The sequence below is a fragment of the Lampris incognitus genome, chromosome 7 (genome assembly GCF_029633865.1).
Source record: "Lampris incognitus isolate fLamInc1 chromosome 7, fLamInc1.hap2, whole genome shotgun sequence".
NCBI classification, from domain to species: Eukaryota; Metazoa; Chordata; class Actinopteri; order Lampriformes; family Lampridae; genus Lampris; species Lampris incognitus.
Genome location: NC_079217.1, coordinates 14,497,650 through 14,519,501, shown reverse-complemented (window position 1 = coordinate 14,519,501; position 21,852 = coordinate 14,497,650). Strand labels below are relative to the sequence as shown.

The 21,852-nt window shown below is 43.7% G+C and overlaps 1 protein-coding gene across 1 annotated transcript; it reads left to right on the top strand.

Moving 5' to 3' along the window:
* Positions 1-46: 46 nt before the first annotated feature.
* wdr95 (WD40 repeat domain 95) lies at positions 47-21,630 on the top strand. The gene is made up of 28 exons (XM_056283772.1): positions 47-114; positions 643-877; positions 3,389-3,442; positions 3,531-3,614; positions 3,786-3,851; positions 5,059-5,289; positions 8,701-8,786; positions 8,893-8,985; positions 9,088-9,133; positions 9,231-9,277; positions 9,857-9,974; positions 10,210-10,279; positions 10,780-11,020; positions 11,111-11,216; positions 11,322-11,473; positions 11,781-11,883; positions 12,435-12,541; positions 12,658-12,737; positions 12,839-12,893; positions 13,331-13,376; positions 14,284-14,343; positions 17,229-17,391; positions 17,528-17,626; positions 17,711-17,769; positions 18,577-18,718; positions 18,901-18,937; positions 19,400-19,488; positions 21,428-21,630. Exons 1-28 carry the CDS (start codon positions 47-49, stop codon positions 21,628-21,630), a joined length of 2,940 nt encoding a protein of 979 aa, XP_056139747.1.
* The last annotated feature ends 222 nt before the right edge of the window (positions 21,631-21,852 follow it).

The following is a 21,852-nucleotide window of genomic DNA, read 5'->3' as shown; positions in this document are numbered from 1 at the left end:
ATTAGTGTTGCCTTTTTGCTCCGTACAACACAAACCCTTGACAAGGATGCCGTTTGGGGAAAAAGCCCGTCCTTCCACAGCTTCAGGAAGATTAGAAGCTGCACATGTTGCCAGGTACTTACCTGCTGTCTTGCTTTCCTCTGGCTGTTGTGTAGCGATTTTATTTTAGTTGCACTGCTTTCTGAATATATCTGTCCCATCTCATCCTCCTCTGCACTGTGTTTCATACCATGAGCTTTACTCTAATAACAGAGGGAGGACGTGCTAAGACGATAAGGGCTGAGGCCTTGTCTTGTTTCTCTGGTGTGTGTGGGAAGATCCATGTTGTTCATCCATGTTTGCTGTTGTCAGGGTGTTGAAGTGTTGCCAACACCGGCCCACCCTACTGATAGTTTGCCGTGAAACACTGGAAGTCTGGTCGCCTGAAAATGTGACTGTCATTCATGAGCTTAACTTTTAGTAAGTTTGAAATCGACTCAGCCGGTTGCTTTGGTTCTGACAGATCACGCAGTGGAAATAACAAATATGAATATTTATTTTCAGGTCAATTTAGAGAATCATGTAACTTCGCGATATCAATTTCAGCAAAAAATGAAAACGATCAAGCATTTGAAAAAAACAACCCTCTATCCATTCCTTTAGCATCATCTCTGAACTGGGAAGCATAGGAGAGAGGAGAGAGGATACTTCCACGCCTCGGTGTCGAGGTGAGAAAGCAAGACTGGTGGGAAATTCGGCAGACAGAAAACCTCCACCTGCATGGTTGGAGCGAGAACAACTGAAACAGAGCAGACGGAGGCACTCCTTCACCCTGGGAGATGAGGCTCAGCTTACAGCGCGACGCTATCCCAATGCTGATTCAGTTCAAAGCCTTCAGGTACTGTTTTAACAACGCCTATCCAGATGTGAGTCATGGGTCCGTTTAGTCAAATCACAATGTTTAAATATCAGCTGATATAACACTTGGAGGGTTTTCAAAAGATTCATTCGAGCGTCGTTTTGCACCATGCATGCAATGCAAATCCACGAGCCTTCTCTTAACGTTTCCCACTTGGCTGTTCTGACTGCTGCTTTTGACCTCAGGGTGTCACTAGAGTGTCAGCTGTGTTCCTGACATCACTTTTCTTCTCACTTGTCTAAAACTGAAGTACAATTGATGTTGACTTCACCACCGGAGTGAACATAAAGTAATGCCAAAAATGCCATTTCAGATTAGGCCGGTGATCAATTTGCTCATTACCTGACGGGGCATCGGGCAGGATAATATATCAAGACGAACGAGATGGCCGTGTTTCGGGCCAAACTAAAACAAACACAATTGCCGCGCCATCCACTTAAAAGGGTCCTGGTAGATTCAAATTAGAGCTCTCAAGTTGTCAGGGATGATGGAGTGACACAGGAGGGAAGTACCAATTCAGTGACTTCGGTTCGGGGTGGGGTGGGGGCCGGGGGCATTGCAAATGTGACTGTCAATCACCTTCCCCTGCTTTAATGTAATGAGAAATTCTCCCCAACAGATTAGGGGGGAGCAGCCCCGAGAGTTCAAAGCAGTACAGTTAAAATAAAAGGTTTGAGAGTGTGGTTAGGGGGGTTATATGAACACGTTTGGTAACATCCATCACGCCACACCACGCACTGACTGATTAGGCAATTATCTCAGCAATTCAGGAGATACCGTGGGGAAAACCATAAGTCTCGTAGCATCCCTGAAGAATTAGGCTGTTTATCCTCGTTATTTATTAATGTTAGATCAAAGAGTGTCATGGATGAAGAACCCGTTGCTAGGAAACCATAGCAAATGGGAGAGAGAGGACATTAACACAGAGAGCGGGGCCCTGTGCGTCTGCCATTCTGCAGGTTTCTGTGAGACTTTTCCATGGGAGTCCCTCCATCCTGGGTGGCCACAACAGGGTTGTTATTAATGGTCCAAAGTGGCCACCTAGTGATGTGTGTGTGTGTGTGTGTGTGTGTGTGTGTTAATGATATGTCAGCCAGTACTGTAATCAACTTCTAACCTTCTCTCTTAACACTCAGAATACATCACTTGGCTTGGGTAGGTGGTATTGCACGGGCTGGAGCATTTGACCTTTATGGCCGAATTGATTGTTCCGCTCAAGTTTATCACTCACTGTTGGCGGCCAAAGCATTTGGTTCTATCATTAGTCATCAACATGCACTGCTGTAATCTAGACTCTGACTCAGACCTCATTATAATCCACAACCCAACAGTCGCACCAGAAGCACTGACTGAAAATTATGACAATCAAATTCAGGAGGTTCTGAGAAAAGCAGAAGATTATGTGTGTGTGTGTGTGTGTGTGTGTGTGTGTGTGTGTGTGTGTGTGTGTGTGTGTGTGTGTGTGTGTGTGTGTGTGTGTGTGTGTGTGTGTGTGTGTGTGTGAATTAATTAATTGTAAAGCGCTTTGAGTGGCTGTTGCAGCTAGAAAAACGCTATGTAAAATGCGACTTGATTGATTGATTGATTGATTGAAGGGCAATGATGTGCAGCTTTAACAATCAAGATTCAATATGTATAACATTATAAAAAACAAATCACAGACATGTGCCCATCTGTCTGTGTATGATATGGAGAAGAGCTCCAAAACGCAGCGTATCTGAGTTACAGTGTGGTTAAGTGCTTACATATGACATCCTTTTTGGAGTCTGTTTTGTAAATTGACGGCTGAAGGAACAAAAGAATTGTCTAAAGCGGGTCACTACGGGGGGGGGGGGGGGGGTTCAGAGTTGAAAGGATGGTCACAGTCCAACAGGATAGTCTGAGCCCAGTGCAAAGCCTATCTTATCAAAAAACTCAGACAAACACATCTGTCATCTTATTTCACTTGTCAACAGTGCAGTTAAAGTGTCTGGCTGTAGGGGCGTCCGGGTAGCACAGCGGTCTGTTTCGTTGCCTACCAACACAGGGCTCGCCGGTTCAAATCCCCATGTTACTTGCGGCTTGGTCGAGCATCCCTACAGACACGATTGGCCGTGTCTGTGGGTGGGAAGCCAGATGTTGGTATGTGTCCTGGTCGCTGCACTAGCGCCTCCTCTGGTCTGTCGAGGCGCCTGTTTGGGGGGGGGGGCTTGCGTGATCCTCCCACGCACTACGTCCCCCTGGCGAAACTCCTCACTGTCAGTTGAAAAGAAACGGTTGGCAACTCCACATTTAGAGGAGGAGGCATGTGGTAGTCTGCAGCCCTCCACGGATTGGCAGTGGGGGTGGAGTGGGGTAATTGACCAAGTACAATTGGGGGTGGGGGATTAAAATAAATAAATAAAAAGTTTCTGTTTATAAAATGTAAAATCTCACATGTTGTCGACGTGATTTTTGCTTTGTCGCATACTACGTGATAACATCACTTTTTATTTGTCTCTTGCCAATAAGCTTGATGAGAAGGTGTCCCTTGACAGCCTGCAGAAACTGAAACGGGCATTTGAGGTATGAACTGCAGTACTGACAGACAGAAAAACCGTGCACTTGTTACAGAAATCCACAGCAGCTATTCATTGCATCTTCCTTTGTGTAGGAATTGGAAATGGGTGGCTCGAGGTCCCTCGATGTGAAGAATTTTGCATGCACAGTGAAGAGGTGTTTGGGTTTGCGTCACGCAGTAAGAAAGAATGACAAAAATGTCTCTCACTCGTCCACATTCACACTGAATCCTTGCTATCGAATGAAAACTGTAACCTTTACCTGATGCAATAATAATGCGTTATCTTGATACCTTTCTTTCTTTTTTTTTTTTGTTCATCTTTATTCTTTTGTTCTTTCGATTTTACAGACCACCGCACAAATTCAAGAGCTTTTCATGAAGATCGATTATTCCGGCCAGGGAGGGATTGCATGGGTGAGATAAAGTTCATTATTGTTCTCAAAGAGCATAAATCCATATTGTTCAGTGAAAGGGAGTCGACCCTTGCTTAAGCAATTCACCATCCCGCTGAGGAATGTGGAGCGGTTAAGGCAGGCGTTTCATGAAACGTGGAAGAGCTATTTCAAGGTAACTTACAAAGTTTGTGTAGTCTATAGAAATACAGCTGCACAAACCAACAGCTAAACAAACTAATAGCTCTCAGAAGAATAGCTCGAGGGTAGCTGAGAGATGAATCTTTTTAAATTCACCAAAGCTGATTCCAAGACACAAATACCTGACAGCATGGAAACGCATCATAGGAAGGTCATAGTGTACACTTCATACTTAAATACATTAAACAAATTTCTTGAGCATGCGTGTTCAAACATGGCGTCGCCTTTCTCTCGACCTCCCCCTTGACCAAAAACACCTCCTTGTGCATTTTGTAATTATCCGAACCTTACGGGCCGAGTTATTTCTTCCCGTTTAATCTAAACCCTTCATCTAAAACGTCCTTTGTTGCAGAACCTGCTGTTGGTCTACAATAGCGTCCCTTCATACTTGCAAGGCTTTTCATCTTCAGTAGGATTTTCCTTTTGAGAATCCTCTACCTTCCCGGCAATAGTTCAGACACACACACCTGCCTGTCTTGAATGTGGAACATGAACACGAGCCTTCAGCGGTCTCCCAGCGTTTGTTCTTTGCTGTCTTCAGTCGGGTTTCGGTTGTGCTGCACAGCTTTTCTGGCTCATCATCTCCGCTGAGAATAACAATAATATGGAGTACACTTTATGTGAGCCAACAAAGACATTGTCTTACACTGTGCATGAATATAAAAATTATTTCTTAAGTAATTATCAGATGGACTAGCACCAGGGCTGGATGTGGAAGTCTGAATTGCTCCCACTCTGTGTAATCTGAGACGAGTGCCGCATAAAGCGTGCAGCTGCAACTTACGCTTTGCAAAACTAATTCCTCCCTCTTCCAAAACTTAGGATGCACGTAACCTTCTGGCAAGCTTTTGACCCCGTTCCCTGCTGCTCGTAGCTAAATTTTAATTATTAATCATATGCCCATGGAGTAGATTTTGACCAAAGTTGCCGATAATCATGGAGGACACTAAATTACCATAAAAAAAAGATTTCATAATCATTTTAATGCAAGATAAAGCCGCAGTCGTCTTCCCCATAATCTGATTCAGGATCAGTTCTGCACCTACATGCAGCTGGAGTACACAGAGAAGGAGGAGTCGGTACTACGCCGTAAGCAGGTGGCCTTCTCTCTGCCAGCTACTGTCAAGGCCCTCTGTCATGGGGATCCAGTCCTGGGAATCCACCCTTTTGCCAATGGTACCATCGTTACGGTGCGAGAAGATGGAACCGTTTGCTACTGGAGCCCTGAACTCCAAGTACAGAAGACCAAACGTGTATTTGTAAGGTTTTTTTTTCATCATTTGCTTTTATCTCCTCAATATCACCTGTATTATGTACTGTACATGTACTGTGTGTGTGTGTGTGTGTGTGTGTGTGTGTGTGTGTGTGTGTGTGTGTGTGTGTGTGTGTGTGTGTATGTGTGTGTGTATGTGTATCTATCTATCTATCTATCTATCTATCTATCTATCTATCTATCTATCTATCTATCTATCTATCTATCTATCTATCTATCTATCTATCTATCTATCTATCTATCTATCTATCTATCTATCTATCTATCTATCTATCTATGCACTCCAGTCTACACCCATCTATAAGGCCGGTAGCCACTCTTCCAGGGATGAGGATGTGCACATCCTTGATAGGGAGAAACGATAGTTTGAACGGGGAGTCAAAGAGGCCATCTATGCAAAGACGGAACAACCATCCCTGAACCGGGGGGTGGGGGGCGGGGGGGTAAGAGTACATCTGTCACCATCTTACAATGCTGTGATTGCAAACATTCCCAAATCCTCTGTTAAGAGTACACATGGCGTTTCAAGCGCTAATTAATGGTCAAACCCATATTGGCACATGAAACTGATAGTTGGTTTCGGTCATTTTGCAATTGTATTGTACTGTATTGTTTATAAGGGTGGGGATACCTGCAGTCAGCCTGGACTGAAGATGTCACTTAGACGAGTGATGAAATGTATCTATCAATAAATGTTGTATCCAGATGAACTGATCCAACTTTCTGTGATTTGCAGTTAAGTTCATGGAAACTTGTTGGGTGAAAATTTTGTGTGTAAAGTTGATGAGTAAAAAAAAAGGATTTGATGAAGGACTCAAATTACAGATCAAGTTATTAGGGACTTAACAGATTATGTTTAACATCCCCTTTCCCCCTGCTGTGATCTGCCCACGGCAGCCATCTCTGTATATTATTTTGATGCTTTTTAATAAAGATCCGGAAATGAGATATAAAACCCCTGCTGGAAGATCATAGCGATAAAGAGAAAGCACCCATAGATAATTACTAAAATATCAAGAATCTTTTTTTTTAAGTATTTGTTTTTGCTTGCATTAAGGGATGTCATTCTGGCACACACGGGAAATGCCCAAACAACAGTTACTCAGATACTAACAAAAAAATATGTGCCATTATTCAAATTCAGCGTGAAAACAGCTTCAAATATCAAAATGATGAGAAATAGTACTTCCATAGTCAGTTGCGTAGCGTCCAGTAACAGTTTTCTCATGTGTTCAGGTGAGATTGGCTGTTAGGATTGCCACAGTTGATCAGATTATCTCAAAAATGATCTCACAGTGCATCAAATTATCTCAAAAACAGTACCAACATGGTTTCTGTCTTATTCTCAATCTAATGATGGGTGTTGAATCTGCTCAAGTGAGACTTGTATACTTTCCCCACTGCATTTTAATGAATACTGTAGAACAAACATACTGTAAATACTCATAATTTCATTAAATTTGAAAGTGTCAGTTGAACTACAAACATCGCAATGACATGCTGGTCCTTCAAACTTTCACGTGGCAAAAATACAAAGATTCAGAGGTTTATTTGTCACATGCTTCATGCACATGTACAATAAGCAGTGAAATGTTTTTTGGGCAAACTCCGAAGCTGTGCAACAAGAGAAATAGAACAAAAATAATAAAATGAAAATAAAATAAAAATCCAATACGATGCAATAAAATTTTGAAAAAAGTTAAAGAAAACTATCCGGGGAGTATACAGAAGGTATATCTTCATCAATGTGCAGCTATTACAGAGTACAAGTACAAGTGTGCAAATAGACTGAATGAGTGAAGTGGAAAGTGTCTGAGGCAAAGTGGTAACCTGGTGGCAGTAGTATTACAAACGTAATTGTTATGTTGTGTTCAGTGTCTGTATGTCCTGGGGGAATGAACTTATCGGGAGAAACATTTCATCACTCATTTAAGTGACCTCTTCAGTCTAAACTGACTGCAGGTATCCCCACCCTTATAAACAATACAGTGGCATAACCACCGAAACCAACGATTAGCCATGACCACTAACTAGAGTTACAATGGCCATGTGTACAATTCACAGAGGATTGAGGAATAGTTTCAATAACAGCATTTTAAGATGGTGACGGATGTAACCCCCCCCCCCAGTTTAGGGATGGTCGTTCTCTCTTCACATAGATGGCCTCTTTGAGTCCCCGTTCAAACCAGCGTTCCTCCCTATCAGAGATGTGCACATTCTCATCCATCATCCATTTTACAATGCTGTGATTGCAACTATTCCCCAGTCCTCTGTGAATAGTACACGTTCACATTACCATTGTAGCTCTATCAGAGAAAGTTGAACCAGTTCATCTGGACACAACGTTTATTGAATGGTGTGTCCAGATGAACTGATTCAGGTGTCTGTGATTTCCTTATCTGGGTTGTTTAGTATGCATACAAACACATTGTAACTCTAGTTAATGCTCACAGCAATTTGCATATGAAATCGATCTGTTTTCGGCCGTTATGCCACTGTATTGTTTATAAGGGTGGGGATACCTGCAGTCAGTGTATACCGAAGAGGTCACTTAGATGAGTGGTGAAGCATTTCTGCCGATAAATGTTGCATCAATGTGAACTGATTCACCTTTCTGTGAAACTCCTTCTGAGTCACTCAGTGTTGGCCTTGTGGCTGCGGAGGCATCTGCCTGACCACAGCAGCTGAAACAGTCTGTTGTTGGGTGATGGGGATCCATAATAATCCTTTTAGCCCTGATCCTACACCACCTGGTGTATAAGTCCTGTAGGGGGGTCAGTGGGAACCATGATGGCCATGATGGATCTTGGACAGAGATCACAGCGGACGTGCCGCCATTTGATTTTTAACAAAAGTTTCACTCAAGTTTACTTTATAGCGGGATGCCCGTGTAGTGTAGCAGTCTATTCCGTTGCCTGCCAACACGGGGATCGCCAGTTCGAATCCCCGTGTTACCTCCGGCTTGGTCGGGCGTCCCAACAGACACGATTGGCTGTGTCTGTGGGTGGGAAGCTGGATGTAGGTATGTGTCCTGGTCACTGCACTAGCGCCTCCTCTGGTCAGTAAAGGGGAGGGGGGGACTGTTCAGGGGGGAGGGGGAACTGTGAGGGAATAGCATGAGCCTCCCATGCACTATGTCCCCCTGGCGAAGGGGGGTGAAAAGAAGCGGCTGGCGACTCCACATGTATCGGAGGAGGCATGTGGTAGTCTGCAGCCCTCCCCAGACCGGCTGAGGGGGTGGAGCAGCGACCGGGACGGCTCAGAAGAGTGGGGTAATTGGCAGAATACAATTGGAGGGAAAAGGGGGGGGGGTCCGAAAAAAAAGTTTATTTTCTAGCTACAAGAGAAGAGATTTACCTGACCCATTGATTCATGCAGCTTTGTTCATTTGTCACAGCATGAAAGGCCTGTAAACAGGAAGCCCAAGACCGCGACCGATTTCATCCCCATGACTCAGTATAACAAGCTGATCATAGGAACATGGTAATATTTACTCATTGCACACTCCCCCCCCCCCCCCTCTGTGTATACACAACACTTATCAAACGTTGATCCCACACACTGTGCCATGTTCTTTGCCGAATGCTAGGGACAGAGAAATCCAGCTTTATGAGCTCTCCTCTCTGGAGCCTTGCTGCCAGATTAGTGCCCTGGAGACGGTCCCCCTGACACTAGACTACTGGTGAGCAGCGTTTTACGAACATGCGACTTCTAGATGATTCAGGGCATCCCACCATGTAATCTCTGGGGATATTTTTTTTTCTTTTTTTTTCGTCCCTCACAGCTACACGGGCCCCGATGAGTGTTCAATTCTGTATGGCGACACGCAGGTAGATAGTTTCTCTTGCCGACGACAAATCTCATTAGTGAACAAACAGCTTATCTGATTAATGCTGTGAAAGGTTTACATTTCTGTTTGTGATCCAGGGCTGCGTGAATATCATAATCCTTTCCTCCGTCGGAGAAATGCTAAGGTAATTTTGTAATTTTAGAGCATTTGACTGATTTGACACTGACACAGCTCCTCCACTCGCTCATTCATCAACCCCCTGCATGCTTGTTTTTTGTTAAGTTAAAACCCTGATCTAAATCTAGTCAGAAATGTACATTTTTTTTGTTTGAAGCGTGGCAGAGTGTTACAGGCATTCATGGAAGTTTTTGTTTTTGCTATTTTTAATCACTGCGTCAGATCTAATGACGCCCACTGCGGATCATTATGAATCACAGTCAGAACACTGAATCATAATGACGTTTTTCAGTGTGCGCACATACTGCCATCGACCCGAGTCACTGAATTAACTGCTGCCACAAAGCCCACCTATGAGACTAAAATATTTAGCCTCCTAGACGAGGTTTCATTACAATGCTAATGCACTGCAGGTTTGGTCAAGTTGAACCAAAGCGCTTGTGTAATGTGCAGTTCTGAAATGAGTTATTTCAGCATAGCCATGGAGACGGGGAAGAAGAATAAAAACCATTTTAGGCTGTTTCATATTAAAGTGAGAAATTCCATGCTTGTTAATACATTTCTGCCTCTTTTTTTATATACACAGGTTATGGAAGAAATTAACTAAGATTGAAAATATGCCTAACCTAGGGCTAGAAAATGCAATACTATCCCCAAATGTGACTTTTGTGCGATGGAAGATCCATCAAGAGCGGGTGACACAGGTGAAATTTTTTTGCCGGGATGCGTGCGCATCTCAATTCTGTTTTGCTCAATGAAGGAAACCTTTAAAGGTTATACCTACAATCCGCATGAAAATGAAGTAGTGTGAGCGGAGAATCGATGCCGGTTGTCGACTGTGATTGCAATTGCGTCCTTTTTTTTCCCTTGTCTGTTGCGTTTGTAATGACAACTCTGAAATTACATTACACTGTTGATACCCTGTTGTTTGCAATTTAGGTGAAGTATTTTCAAACTCTCCCTGCCGTTGCATCCAGCTCAAACGAAGAGGCATCTGCTCTCGCTATGGGTAATTTCTGTGCTCCCTCGTTTCACTTCTATTGATTTTTTTTTCTTCCTGCAGCAGCAGTAAATTATGTCCCCGTTTTCTTTATTACACTGTAACTTGGGTGTGAATTGCATACCTTTAACCTTTAAACGCCTCGACACAAAATTTTAGTCTATTAGCTCTAATGGTAATCTGCTATAAAGGACATAAGAGGAGTTATCAGGAATGACTCATGAGGAATCATCAGGTTAGGTGTACTACCAATGAGTGTGTGTGTGTGTGTGTGTGTGTGTGTGTGTGTGTGTGTGTGTGTGTGTGTGTGTGTGTGTGTGTGTGTGTGTGTGTGTGTGTGTGTGTGTGTGTGTGTGTGTGCGTACCCACTTACCTGCTGGACATACTGTCCCTGAACCATGCAATTTGTGCTGTTAGTTTCACATATCCTTGTACCAGGAATGTTTTCTGGATTTGAGACTGGGTTTGGCTGCTAAATACTGTTTATTCGTTTGTTTATTTATTTGAAGGCTGTTTGTTCCCTTCAATGAACATTGAGCAGCAGATGAAGGAGCTCCAAGAAGTCCCCCATGAGGGCAAGGCCAAGAAGGTCCAACTTAACATGACTCCGCAACCACGAGCCCCCTGCGACCAGACAGTCTTTGTCATTTACAAAGGTGTGAAGACCTTTGACCTTTGTAAAAAGCACAACTTGCTGGTGACAGGAGGCATGGACAGACTTGTCCGCCTGTGGAATCCATATGTTCCCGGGTGAGAAGCCAGATTTGATGTGTTGTAGCAGGACGGTTAATATTGGGATATTTCGTATACCTACCCTTGGTCCTGTTGGTCTTTGGACAGGAAACCGACTGGGATTTTGAAGGGCCATCCGGCCCCCATCTTCTACCTCTGCATCTCTCCAGAGGACAGTCAGATCTTCTCTGTCTCCACGGACAATACTATCAAAGTGATGTCTCATTCTGTCACTGTTTCGCAAGCAATCACAAATGATCCCAAACATTGAAGGACGAATGAAGGATTTTGTCTGATGTTTATTAATCTTAAATTTCAGATCTGGGATATTGATGATCAGTGCTGCCTGTTTACCGCACACCCCAAAGACAGCCTCATCCATGGTGATGTGTCCGCATGCTTGTATTCTCCATCTATGAAAGCCCTGTATGTCGCGGCAGACGCTATGGCTTTGCTCTCTCTGAAGATAAGGTTGGTCGCACGTCTTTCTGTCTTGTACATAATGGAAACCGCCATGCTCTGAAGATGTGTGAATCACTTTTTTGAAGTCAGTGAAACTTCTTTCAAAGCGCTAATTTTAGGGTACATTGGTCTAAGTCATTCCATGGGGAACAGCATGGTTTTGAAATAATTTCCAATAAGGGACAAAAAAGTGCCGAGCTTAATGAAAAGACACGAAATCCAAGCATTTTTAAACAGTCTGTGAGGTAACCCCATTCTTTTTTATCATCAGCAGCCAGCCGCTAACACTCTCTTCATCCCTTTCCCCCAACTAAAGGCGGCAGCAGCACGGCCGTCGAACTGTTTCCCACAGCGAGCCTGTAATGTGCTGCGGCTATAGTGAGGCGTTCCGTCGGGTGGTCAGCTGTACCGAGGGATCGGTCAGTAGTTTGCATTTTTGCTGACTAATATTACCACACTTCACATCCTTTGGTTTATATACAGAAAGCCAAATGTCAGCTGTACCTGCATTAACATCACTTTGTTAAATGGTTAACCTATTCTGTTGCCTACCAACATGAGGATCGCCGGTTCGAATCCCCTTGTTACCTCCGGCTTGGTCGGGCATCCCTACAGACACAATTGGCCGTGTCTGCGGGTGGGAAGCCGGATGTGGATATGTGTCCTGGTCGCTGCACTAGCGCCTCCTCTGGTTGGTTGAGGTGCCTGTTTGGGGGGAAGGAGGAACTGGCGGGGGAATAGCGTGATCCTCCCACATGCTACATCCCCCTGGCGAAACTCCTCACTGTCAGGTGAAAAGAAGCGGACTCCACATGTGTCGGAGGAGGCATGTGGTATTCTGCAGTCCTCCCCGGATCGGCAGAGGGGGTTGAGCAGCAACCGGGATGGCTCGAAAGAGTGGGGTAATTGGAGGGGTACAACTCCCCCCCTCCAAAAAAAAAGATTAACCTGTTGTAGTATTTGGCCTCAGGTGGTGAAAGTCTGGGAGTTTGATACCGGATGCCAAGTTTTTGAGTTTGGTGAAGCACACGGCCTTTCAGCCATTACATGCATGACCTTTGACCTCAAAGGGAGGAGGTACGTTGCACAGAGCAGCTAAACTGCTAAATTTTCCTTTAGTTTTTCTTTTAGATAGGTGCATTTTCTTACGACATTATAGTGCATCCAGGTACTGCATTACACACTGTTTGCAGACTTATCACAGGGGGAAGAGACGGATGTCTTAAGATCTGGAACTTCAACAATGGCCAGTGCTTAAAGGTACTTAAAAGAGGTATGTATGGATTACCTTCGGCCATTTCTTTTTGTACAAGAAAATTATGGAAGCTTTATTTTCCATTCACCACATATGATTCAGTGTAATATTCTTTTCAGATGGTGAACGTCATGAAGTGTGTGACTGCAGCTACCTGAAAGTCCACAGGAACGTGTAAGTAGCCACGGCCTAAAGGTTCGAGAAGCGGGCTTGTGACCAGAATGTCGCCAGTTCGATCCCTGGACTGGCAGGAAAATGTGGGGGGGGGGGGTGACTGAGTGGCACTTTGCCCTTCCCTAAATACCCACGGTTGGTGTGCCCTTGAGCAAAACACTGAACCCCCCAACACGCCAACTGCTCCAGTGGAGTTGCTCAGTGGGCACCAGTGAGGACTGTGGTTGTGCTGGGCAGCTCCCAGGTGGGAATGTGTGGAGCAGTGTGTATGTGCAGGGTGTTGCTGAAAAAGGGCACACGTGCTCCGCGTACTACCCCGGGTAAATAAAGGTTAGAAAGATAGAAAAGAAATGGCTTTGAGTTTTGAGTTTGACTGATATTGGCTCCCTCTAAATTGGAAATCATGGTGATTATGTCATTTGTTTTTTTTTTTTAAGCTATGTGTTATCTGTTGGCTGGGACCGGAAGATTGACATATACTCTGTAAGTACAAAAGAAAACTGGAGTGTCCTCAGCAGTGTGAAGGCATTCTTTCCTGACTTGTAATTCAAAAATTCAGCATCTTCCATCCGATTTCTTGCTCCAGTTCTTCCATTCGTCCTATTTATTACATCTTATTCACCCAACTCACTTCTCCACAGCACAGGAGTGAAACCTCATGCCACATGCAGACATTGCCAAATTTGTTTAAATTTCGAAAGGTGGGGTGTCTGGGTAGCATAGCGGTCTATTCTGTGCCCTACCAACACAGGGATCGCTGGTTCGAATCCCCCGTGTTTCCTCCGGCTTGATCGGGCGTCCCTACAGACACAATTGGCCATGTCTGTGGGTGGGAAGCCGGCTGTGGGTATGTGTACTGGTCGCTGCACTAGCGCCTCCTCTGGCCGGTTGAGGCACCTGTTCGGGGGGGAGGGGGGAACTGGGGGGAATAGCATGATCCTCCCACGTGCTACGTCCACCTGGTGAAACTCCTCACTGTCAGGTGAAAAGATGCGGCTGGCGACTCCACATGTATCAAAGGAGGCATGTGGTAGTCTGCAGCCCGAACCCGGATCGGCAGAGGGGGCGGAGCAGTGACCGGAGCCAAGTGCAATTGGTGAGAAAAAGGGCGGAAAAAAATCCCAAAAAAACTCAAAAGGTGAGACACATTCTTTGAGCAAGAACTCTCCCCTTCTATACAGTTTTGTTGAGGAATGATGGTCCTCAGTTGTCCCCAGTTTGATGGGAATGTCTGTGTCTCTGTGTGGTCCTCACTATCAGGTGGCACATGGGATGGACTATCAAATTGCTACTTTGGAGGTCATGATCTACGACCAAAACGATTGTATTTCTAATGTTCATTGCCTTCAGTGGTTTGCCGTTTGTGACGATGTTGCTCGCTTTGTGGTAGGACACGCCTGAGGATACGCGTCATGTCCAGAGGCCGCAGCCTTCGTGGCAGGATGATCAGGTGAGAAACGAACGCCAAACTGTTTTCTGCCCCAAAATGTTGGATGAAATGTTTAGACAGGATAAATTCCTGACGCAATAAGGACACAAAGAGCAAGGGATATGAAGTGTTTGTTGTGGACTTAAAATGACTGAATGAACATTCATGCAACGCCGCAGCACAATGTCTGTCAGCTGCTTTATGTATGTATTTAGTTTTTACCCATTCCTTTATCTCAGCTACAGGACAAAATATTGTTTTTTTCTACATTTTTTAATTGATTATATTATCAGTTAATCTAACGTCTTTTAAGCAAATGATTGATCTTGTAAAAAACCTGGGATTGACGTTTGCTTTATGTTTCTGAATGAGTGTTTTTCAAATAACTTGAGAAAAAGATAGGTTTCTTTTACATGTTTTTTTCACCTATCCTTTTTTTTTTGTGGATTTTTTCCCTGCTTTTTCTCCCCAATTGTACCTGGCCAATCACCCTGACTACCACATGCCTCCTCCGATACATGTGGAGTCACCAGCCACTTCTTTTCACCTGACAGTGAGGAGTTTCGCCAGGGGGACATAGTGCATGGGAGGGGCACGTTAGCCCCCCCCCCAGTTCCCCCTCCTCCCCGAACGGGCGCCCCAACGGGCCAGAGGAGGCACTAGTGCAGTGAACAGGACACATACTCTCATCCGGCTTCCCACCTGCAGACACGGCCAGTTGTGTCTGTAGGGACGCCCGACCAAGCCGAAGGAAACACAGGGATTCAAACCGGAGATCCCCGTGTTGGTAGGCAGCGGAATAGATCCCTACGCTGCCCAGACGCCCCCCACTGTCCGTTTTTACTGACTAATGACATGGATGTCTATCGTGATATTCGAAAAAACACTCCAAAGATGCTTGAGGTTTGTTAAAGCAACCTGTGATACTTCGGTGTGTTTCCTGTTGGCATCAGTTCGTCTCAATAGGAGACTCGCATCTAACTCACCGCACCACCACCCTTTTATGAGTCCTTTAAGCCTAAGCAAGCTCTCGTCATAGAGTGAAAAATTAAAAAAAGGACTCTCATCCAGGTGGCACGGTGGCGCAGTGGTTAGTGCAGTCATCTCACAGCAAGAAGGTCCTGGGTTCGAGCCCCGGGGTAGTCCAAGGGTCATCCCGGGTCGTCCTCTGTGTGGAGTTTGCATGTTCTCCCCGTGTCTGCGTGGGTTTCCTCCGGGGGCTCTGGTTTCCTCCCACAGTCCAAAGACATGTAGGTCAGGTGAATCAGCCGTACTAAAATTGTCCCTAGGAATGAATGTGTGTGTGTGTGTGTGTGTGTGTGTGTGTGTGTGTGTGTGTGTGTGTGTGTGTGTGTGTCGGCCCTGTGATGGCCTGGCGGCCTGCCCAGGGTGTCTCCCCGCCTGCTGCCCGGTGACTGCTGGAATAGGCTCCAGCATCCCCGCGACCCTGAGAGCAGGATAAGTGGTTCAGATAATGGATGGATCGATGGACTTTCATCCGCACTTTTATCTATCGTAGTGGGTGCCACTAAATCCCTTGCTTTGGTCCAGCTTATTATGGCTAAAAGACACTCACACACACGATCATTATCAGGACAGATGGATTGTATTGCAGTGGGAAATGCGGCGTCTTTTAATTAGCAGCAGAACCTTCTCTTGATCTTTCATAAACTAATTGCCTGTTGAAGGACAATTAATGGGTTGTTCGAATGCATATTCACTTCCCCTTGCCCACCAAGGCCCCGAGTTCATTTGAAATCCTGCATATGATCCAAATGGTGTGCCTGTTATTCTGCATCATTTCAAGTCCCTCATTGACTGGCTTTTGATATGTTCGTCTGTTCAACTCAGGAAAAGCCTTGCGTAGCATAACTGAACGACGTAGGCATTCAGATCTTTGTTTTTCAAGTCAAAATTACCACACCTGTTTTGTCGGTCTGCTCGCTGTTGTAATTTGTTCAAACAAATATTCCACTGCAAAAAAATGAAATCTTATCAAGTGCAAATATCTTGTATTTGGTACAATAAGTTCAATATTGAAGACAATTATCTTGAATTATCTTGTTCCACTGGCAGATAATTTTGCTTACTTCAAGTTTTTTTTTCTTGATTTTGGTCAATTTGATCTTGTTTTAAATAAATGTTCATCTTTTCATCTTTTCTTAAAACAAGATTAAATTGACCAAAATCAGGAAAGAAAACTTGAAATAAGTAAAATTATCTGCCAGTGGAATAAGATAATTCAAGATAATTCTACTCAATATTGGACTTGTTGTACCAAATACAAGATATTTTCACTTGTTAAGATTTTATTTTTTGCAGTGTAGTGAGAAATAAGAGCATGGTTGATGAGTTTCTCATTATCGGTGTTCAGTTCTGAGTCGAATACTTTTTGACCTGACGAAGTTGCAGGGTTCATCATCAAGTCAATCATTAATACAGACAATATGGTAAACTTGTCTCGAAGCACTGGAAGCAAATTAAGGTCACTGATGAGAACTCATTGACATCATCAGAAAAAAAACATTTTTTCCTTTACATTACTTGAAACAAACAATGATAGAATAATAGTACTCACAGCTGTTGTAAAAGTATAATTAACTCAGCAAGTGCAAAAAAAAGTTATTTAAAATAAGAAAAAAAGGGGGTGGAAGAACCATCTTTGGTGGTGCATTCGGTAAATTTGCAAGTTAAAATATCGCCTGATTTTGATTGAAAGCACTGTCAACTAATCAGGCATTACGTCATAGATGCAAACCAAAATATAAGGATTCAACCTATGGACTGCATTAAAGAAAGAAAAAAAATGCAGTTTTGTGACTGAGTCACTATGGACGGTATGACTTTGCTGCACTTCTTGGTATGATTAAACTGTCACGAAGGATCTTTACTGCTTGTGTTCCCAGAAAAATGGCCACAATGACGACATCCTTTGCATTGCGCAGTGTCCTCCGTCTCTCTTGGCCACCAGCAGCTACGATGGAGAGATCATCGTGTGGAATGTGGTGTCTGGGCACATACAGTGTCGGCTCCTAACACCCGTTCCACCTGAATACCAAAATACTCAAGGTGATTTCGTAGCCCAATAACATAAATGTTGGCATTTACAGTTTATACGTAACATATGCGGTACTTTAAATTGTAAGGTTAAAGTTAAGAGTGTGTAATATAAGGTACGCAGTGATGCTAACTGTGTGTTACTCAGGGGTGGATACAAGTGTTCCATGTGTCATCTTCCTGAAGAACTGCAGTTCCACCAAGGAGGTCGCCACTGCTTCAGGCCTCCTGTCATCAGGTGTCAAGGGTCCGTGTTACGAACAGAGTTAAAGTATCTGACCACAATGTTCATATAACATAGCACTAATGTAATATTTTCTTTATCTTAAAGGTTACGTTAATTTCTGGCATGTGCTCAATGGAGGAAAATTTGTGAGCAGCTTCGAAGCTGTAAGTAAGATGACGACGATTTCAAGAGACAGGTCACCGGCCCCATTTATTTCCCATGATTCACCTCCAAAACCCCCGGTCGGGACGATTTTAACAGAATCCACCGCGCGCCATTACTTTGTTTACCGAATGAAGTTAGCTTCTCTGCAGTCCCTGACACATCCTATCTGATAATACTCTGTGACTGGGAGATAGCCTGGGGAGGAGGAACACGGCAGGGGTGGGGTGGGGGGCTGGGGCATGGGGAACAGCTGGGGGAATAAAAATAAAAAAGGTATCTCAATTTTGAGAGATCGGTGAACATTCGGGCAGCTACGGCAGCAGGATACAGACAAGAAGGAAATAAAAAAAGAAAAATAACCCATGCCCATAAAATGTGGTCCAATAAAAAATATGAAAACAGAGGAAGAGGAGCAAACTTCAGAAGGAAATAACCTTCATCAGCTTGTAGCAACACTCCAGCACCCATAAAGTATATAGCTCGAAATAACTTTCTCTCACTTTCATCATTTTGATGTGACTATATTTCTCCATCATTAGTTCCTCCAGCGCTAAAGTAAACAGGGGTTTGTTTTAACCTCCTAAGACCTGGGATGAAGGGGATGCGTCAGCTGCAGGGAAGCTAACTGTTGGCCATTTGGTACAATCATAACCGATCAAGGGCAGATTTTACACCTCTGTTCAAAGAGTTACCCAAATAATAGAGAACCACGGTAGGATAAAGTTTTGGTGACATGTCCATTTCATATTATGATGCACAAATAATGGGAAACTGCCTCAAGTTGCATTTAAATGTATTATCTTCAGTCTACATTCCAACAACGGATAACAAAAGTGGCTATAACAGCAGGGGAGGACACGTTAATGTATGCGGCTGACCAAATTGGCTACATCTATGTTTACAACATGAAGACATTTGCCAACAACCCGCAGAAAAAGCCTCCGAGAGGTTAGTCTCATGTTGTTGTTGTTTTTTATATCCCATTTTCCAATGGCCCAATAAATTTTGAGAACGTAAGAGTATTTCTCTGTGACAGTATCCATCCATTATCTGAACCACTTATCGAAAGCAAAATAGCCAGACACATCATTTCTATTCTATTTATATATTTATTTTCATTATTTCTGCAGAGCACTACTGGCGTGCCCACACCAGCAGGATTACTGGGTATGTGCAATAAAGAAAAAAAATCATTCAAAGCAAACGGTTTTATGCCTTTTCCATAAGGTAATGTGTTGCACAAGAAATCGAAGCAAACCAACATTGGACTTTGCAGTAACTTGTGCTGCATACAAAAATGAAATCTTATAAGCAGTCATAATAGTTCTGTGGGAGGCAACAGGCCCCAAAACCACCTACGGGTAAATTTTGAGCAGAACTAAATCCCTCTGAGGCCGCGGTGGTGGACAGTGGCAGGAAGAGGCAGACAAACAACTGCAGCAGACAAACAAAGTGGAGAAGAAAGAGTGGGTGGGATGGACTTGAGTAGACAATCAAATTAGTGCAGCCGAGATGCAGGGTACGGCGCACTTGCTGTCAGTTGACCCAAGGCAGTGGATGATTTAGAGTCTTCTGACAGTAATGCTGCTTTCCATTTCTTATCACGTTTTTTTTTTCATTTTGGTCCAGTCTGCAGATTGTTGACAGTGATCAAGTGTTGCTTACATCATCCACTGACTGCACTGTGCGCCTTTGGAGCACCTATGGAGAATTCATAGGTGAGTGCATGTTGACTGGTAATTTTTTCTGTCGACGTTATTAACCTTCATGCACATGACGTTAATGACATTAATCTCGGCGATGGCGCGATGCATTAGGCGAAGATGCATTGTGTGGGAACGTTCACTGCATTGTGGTGGTACATCCATCGCGGCTCTCACTCTTCGTAGTGTTTTTTTCCTTTTCTTTCTTTAAAGCGCCATTTGGCCGTCTGCTTCTATTCTTCTTTTCTTTGCTCTTTATTTGACAGGGACAGGGCACATTAGTGAGCATTGCTGTAAATATGCCAGAGTTAGCCAAAAGTACTCATTTTCATCTGTAGTCCCTGGGCAGATGTTACAATAGGCTTCCTAAAAGTAAAAACAAAAAAGAACAAGAAAAAGGTAAAAAATAAAAACGCAATTATTGAAACAGCGTGCAAGGCCAGACAAATTTATTTGTGTCGCACATTTCGGCAACAAGGCAATCCAAAGTGCTTTACATAAAGCATAAAAGACACTAAGACAAAATGTAAAAGCAACATGAGGCAATAAAAAGACATTTAAATACAAATAGAAAGACGGAAAAAAATAAGCTACGACAGGTAAAAGTGGGGATTAAAAGTTACAGTGCAGTGTACGATGATAATCAAAAGCTTCATTTTTGATTTAATACAAGGCGAGGCAAATTTATTTATATAGCACATTTCAGCAGCAAGGCAATTCAAAGTGCTTTGCATAAAACATAAAAGGCATTAAGAGAAGCAACATAAGGCAATAAAAATTAAAATTAAAAAAAGAAGTCTTCGGCCTTGATCTAAAAGAATTGAGCGTTGCAGCAGACCTGCAGGTTTCTGGGAGTTTGTTCCAGATGTGTGGTGGTGCATAGAGACTGAAAGCTGCCTCTCCGTGTTTAGTTTTGACTCCAGGGATGGAGAGCAGACCTGTCCCAGACGATCTGAGAGGCATGCGACAACTCGAGATGAAACATCAGTAAAACTGATGCGGTACACTAGAGAATGTTAACGTTAATGTTAATACGGCTAAAATGGCGTGACGGCACTGACAGGTCAACATTAAGCCGTGTTAGGCAAATATAGATGAAGTATGCAGTATAGAAGCATATACCACATGAAGCAGGTAACAGGACTGCATTAAGCCATGATAAGCAAATATTAGTTGAAGTATGCAGGCAGTAGAGAGGCATATAGACCATGCAGCCGTGCATACAGTACACATGCATCACACTGAGAGAGCTACACACCAAACACAAGCCACAAGTTAGTGTGTTCCGCTATCACTGCATTTCGTGTCTTATCTGTGTAATACTCAATGTGCGAATGCTCAAAAGAGACCCATTATCAACAGGCTTATCTTCCTGTATGAGAAATTGTTAGTTTTTGCTATTGCACTGTGTACCCTTTGGCTGCTGGGATATACCCATATAACCGAGACTCTTCGATAATCTTTTCTAATCGGATGTTCTTTTTTTTTCTAGACTTGACCAATATTTGGAGAGTTTAACTCTGAAATGCCCTTATCAGCCAGCTGCACCGCTGGGTGTCTGGTCTGCAGTATTCTCTAATAACCCACTGTTGCCTCAAAAGTGAAACTAACGTTGCAATAACATTTGTCAGCCATCTTAATACCCCTTTCCCCCCAAAATGTTGTCTTTTTAGAGAATCAGTATCTATTTAAAAACACGAGTAAGGGATTTTGCCCCCCCCCCACACACACACAAAATTATTTATAGTTGGAATTGAAACCCTATATTTTACTCCAGCTGTAAGAAGGAACCACTGAGGAGAAAAGACCCCAGGTGGAAGTGAGAGGTTTTGGCAGTTGGAGAAGTTATTAGAGTTAGACTGTGCTGCCATCCTTCAGCACCATGGCATGTAATTTGAGAAAACACTGATGTAGGGAATTTAGTAGGCCATCCATTCTTGGTTTCTCTCCGCAGGGACATTTGGGCAGTCTGACAGCTGGAGCATCCATATCACCTCTTCCTGGAAGCATCCCACTGTTCCCTATGAGATACTGATCGATCCTTTGAGTATGTCTGCTCATGAAATTCTGAATGAGAAAACACGGTCGACTGATGCCACCACTCCTGACAAGATTGAGGTCGATAAGGAGAGAAGGGCGGTGGGTATGACATGTTAATGATGGAGGCTTTTTCATTACTTCACAAATGATTGTCTAAGTTGCGCGGGGCGCATTTGTCTCCCAACTGAACTGGTCTCTTCCTCTCGAGGCATGATTGCAGTCAGACTCACAAAGCGAATTTAGACCTCCTCCACCATCCATCAGTGAAACCGATCTTGAGAAAGAACTTAAAGGCATTTTCCGCCCAGAACAACGGGGGAAATGGTGAGTTAAGTGCAT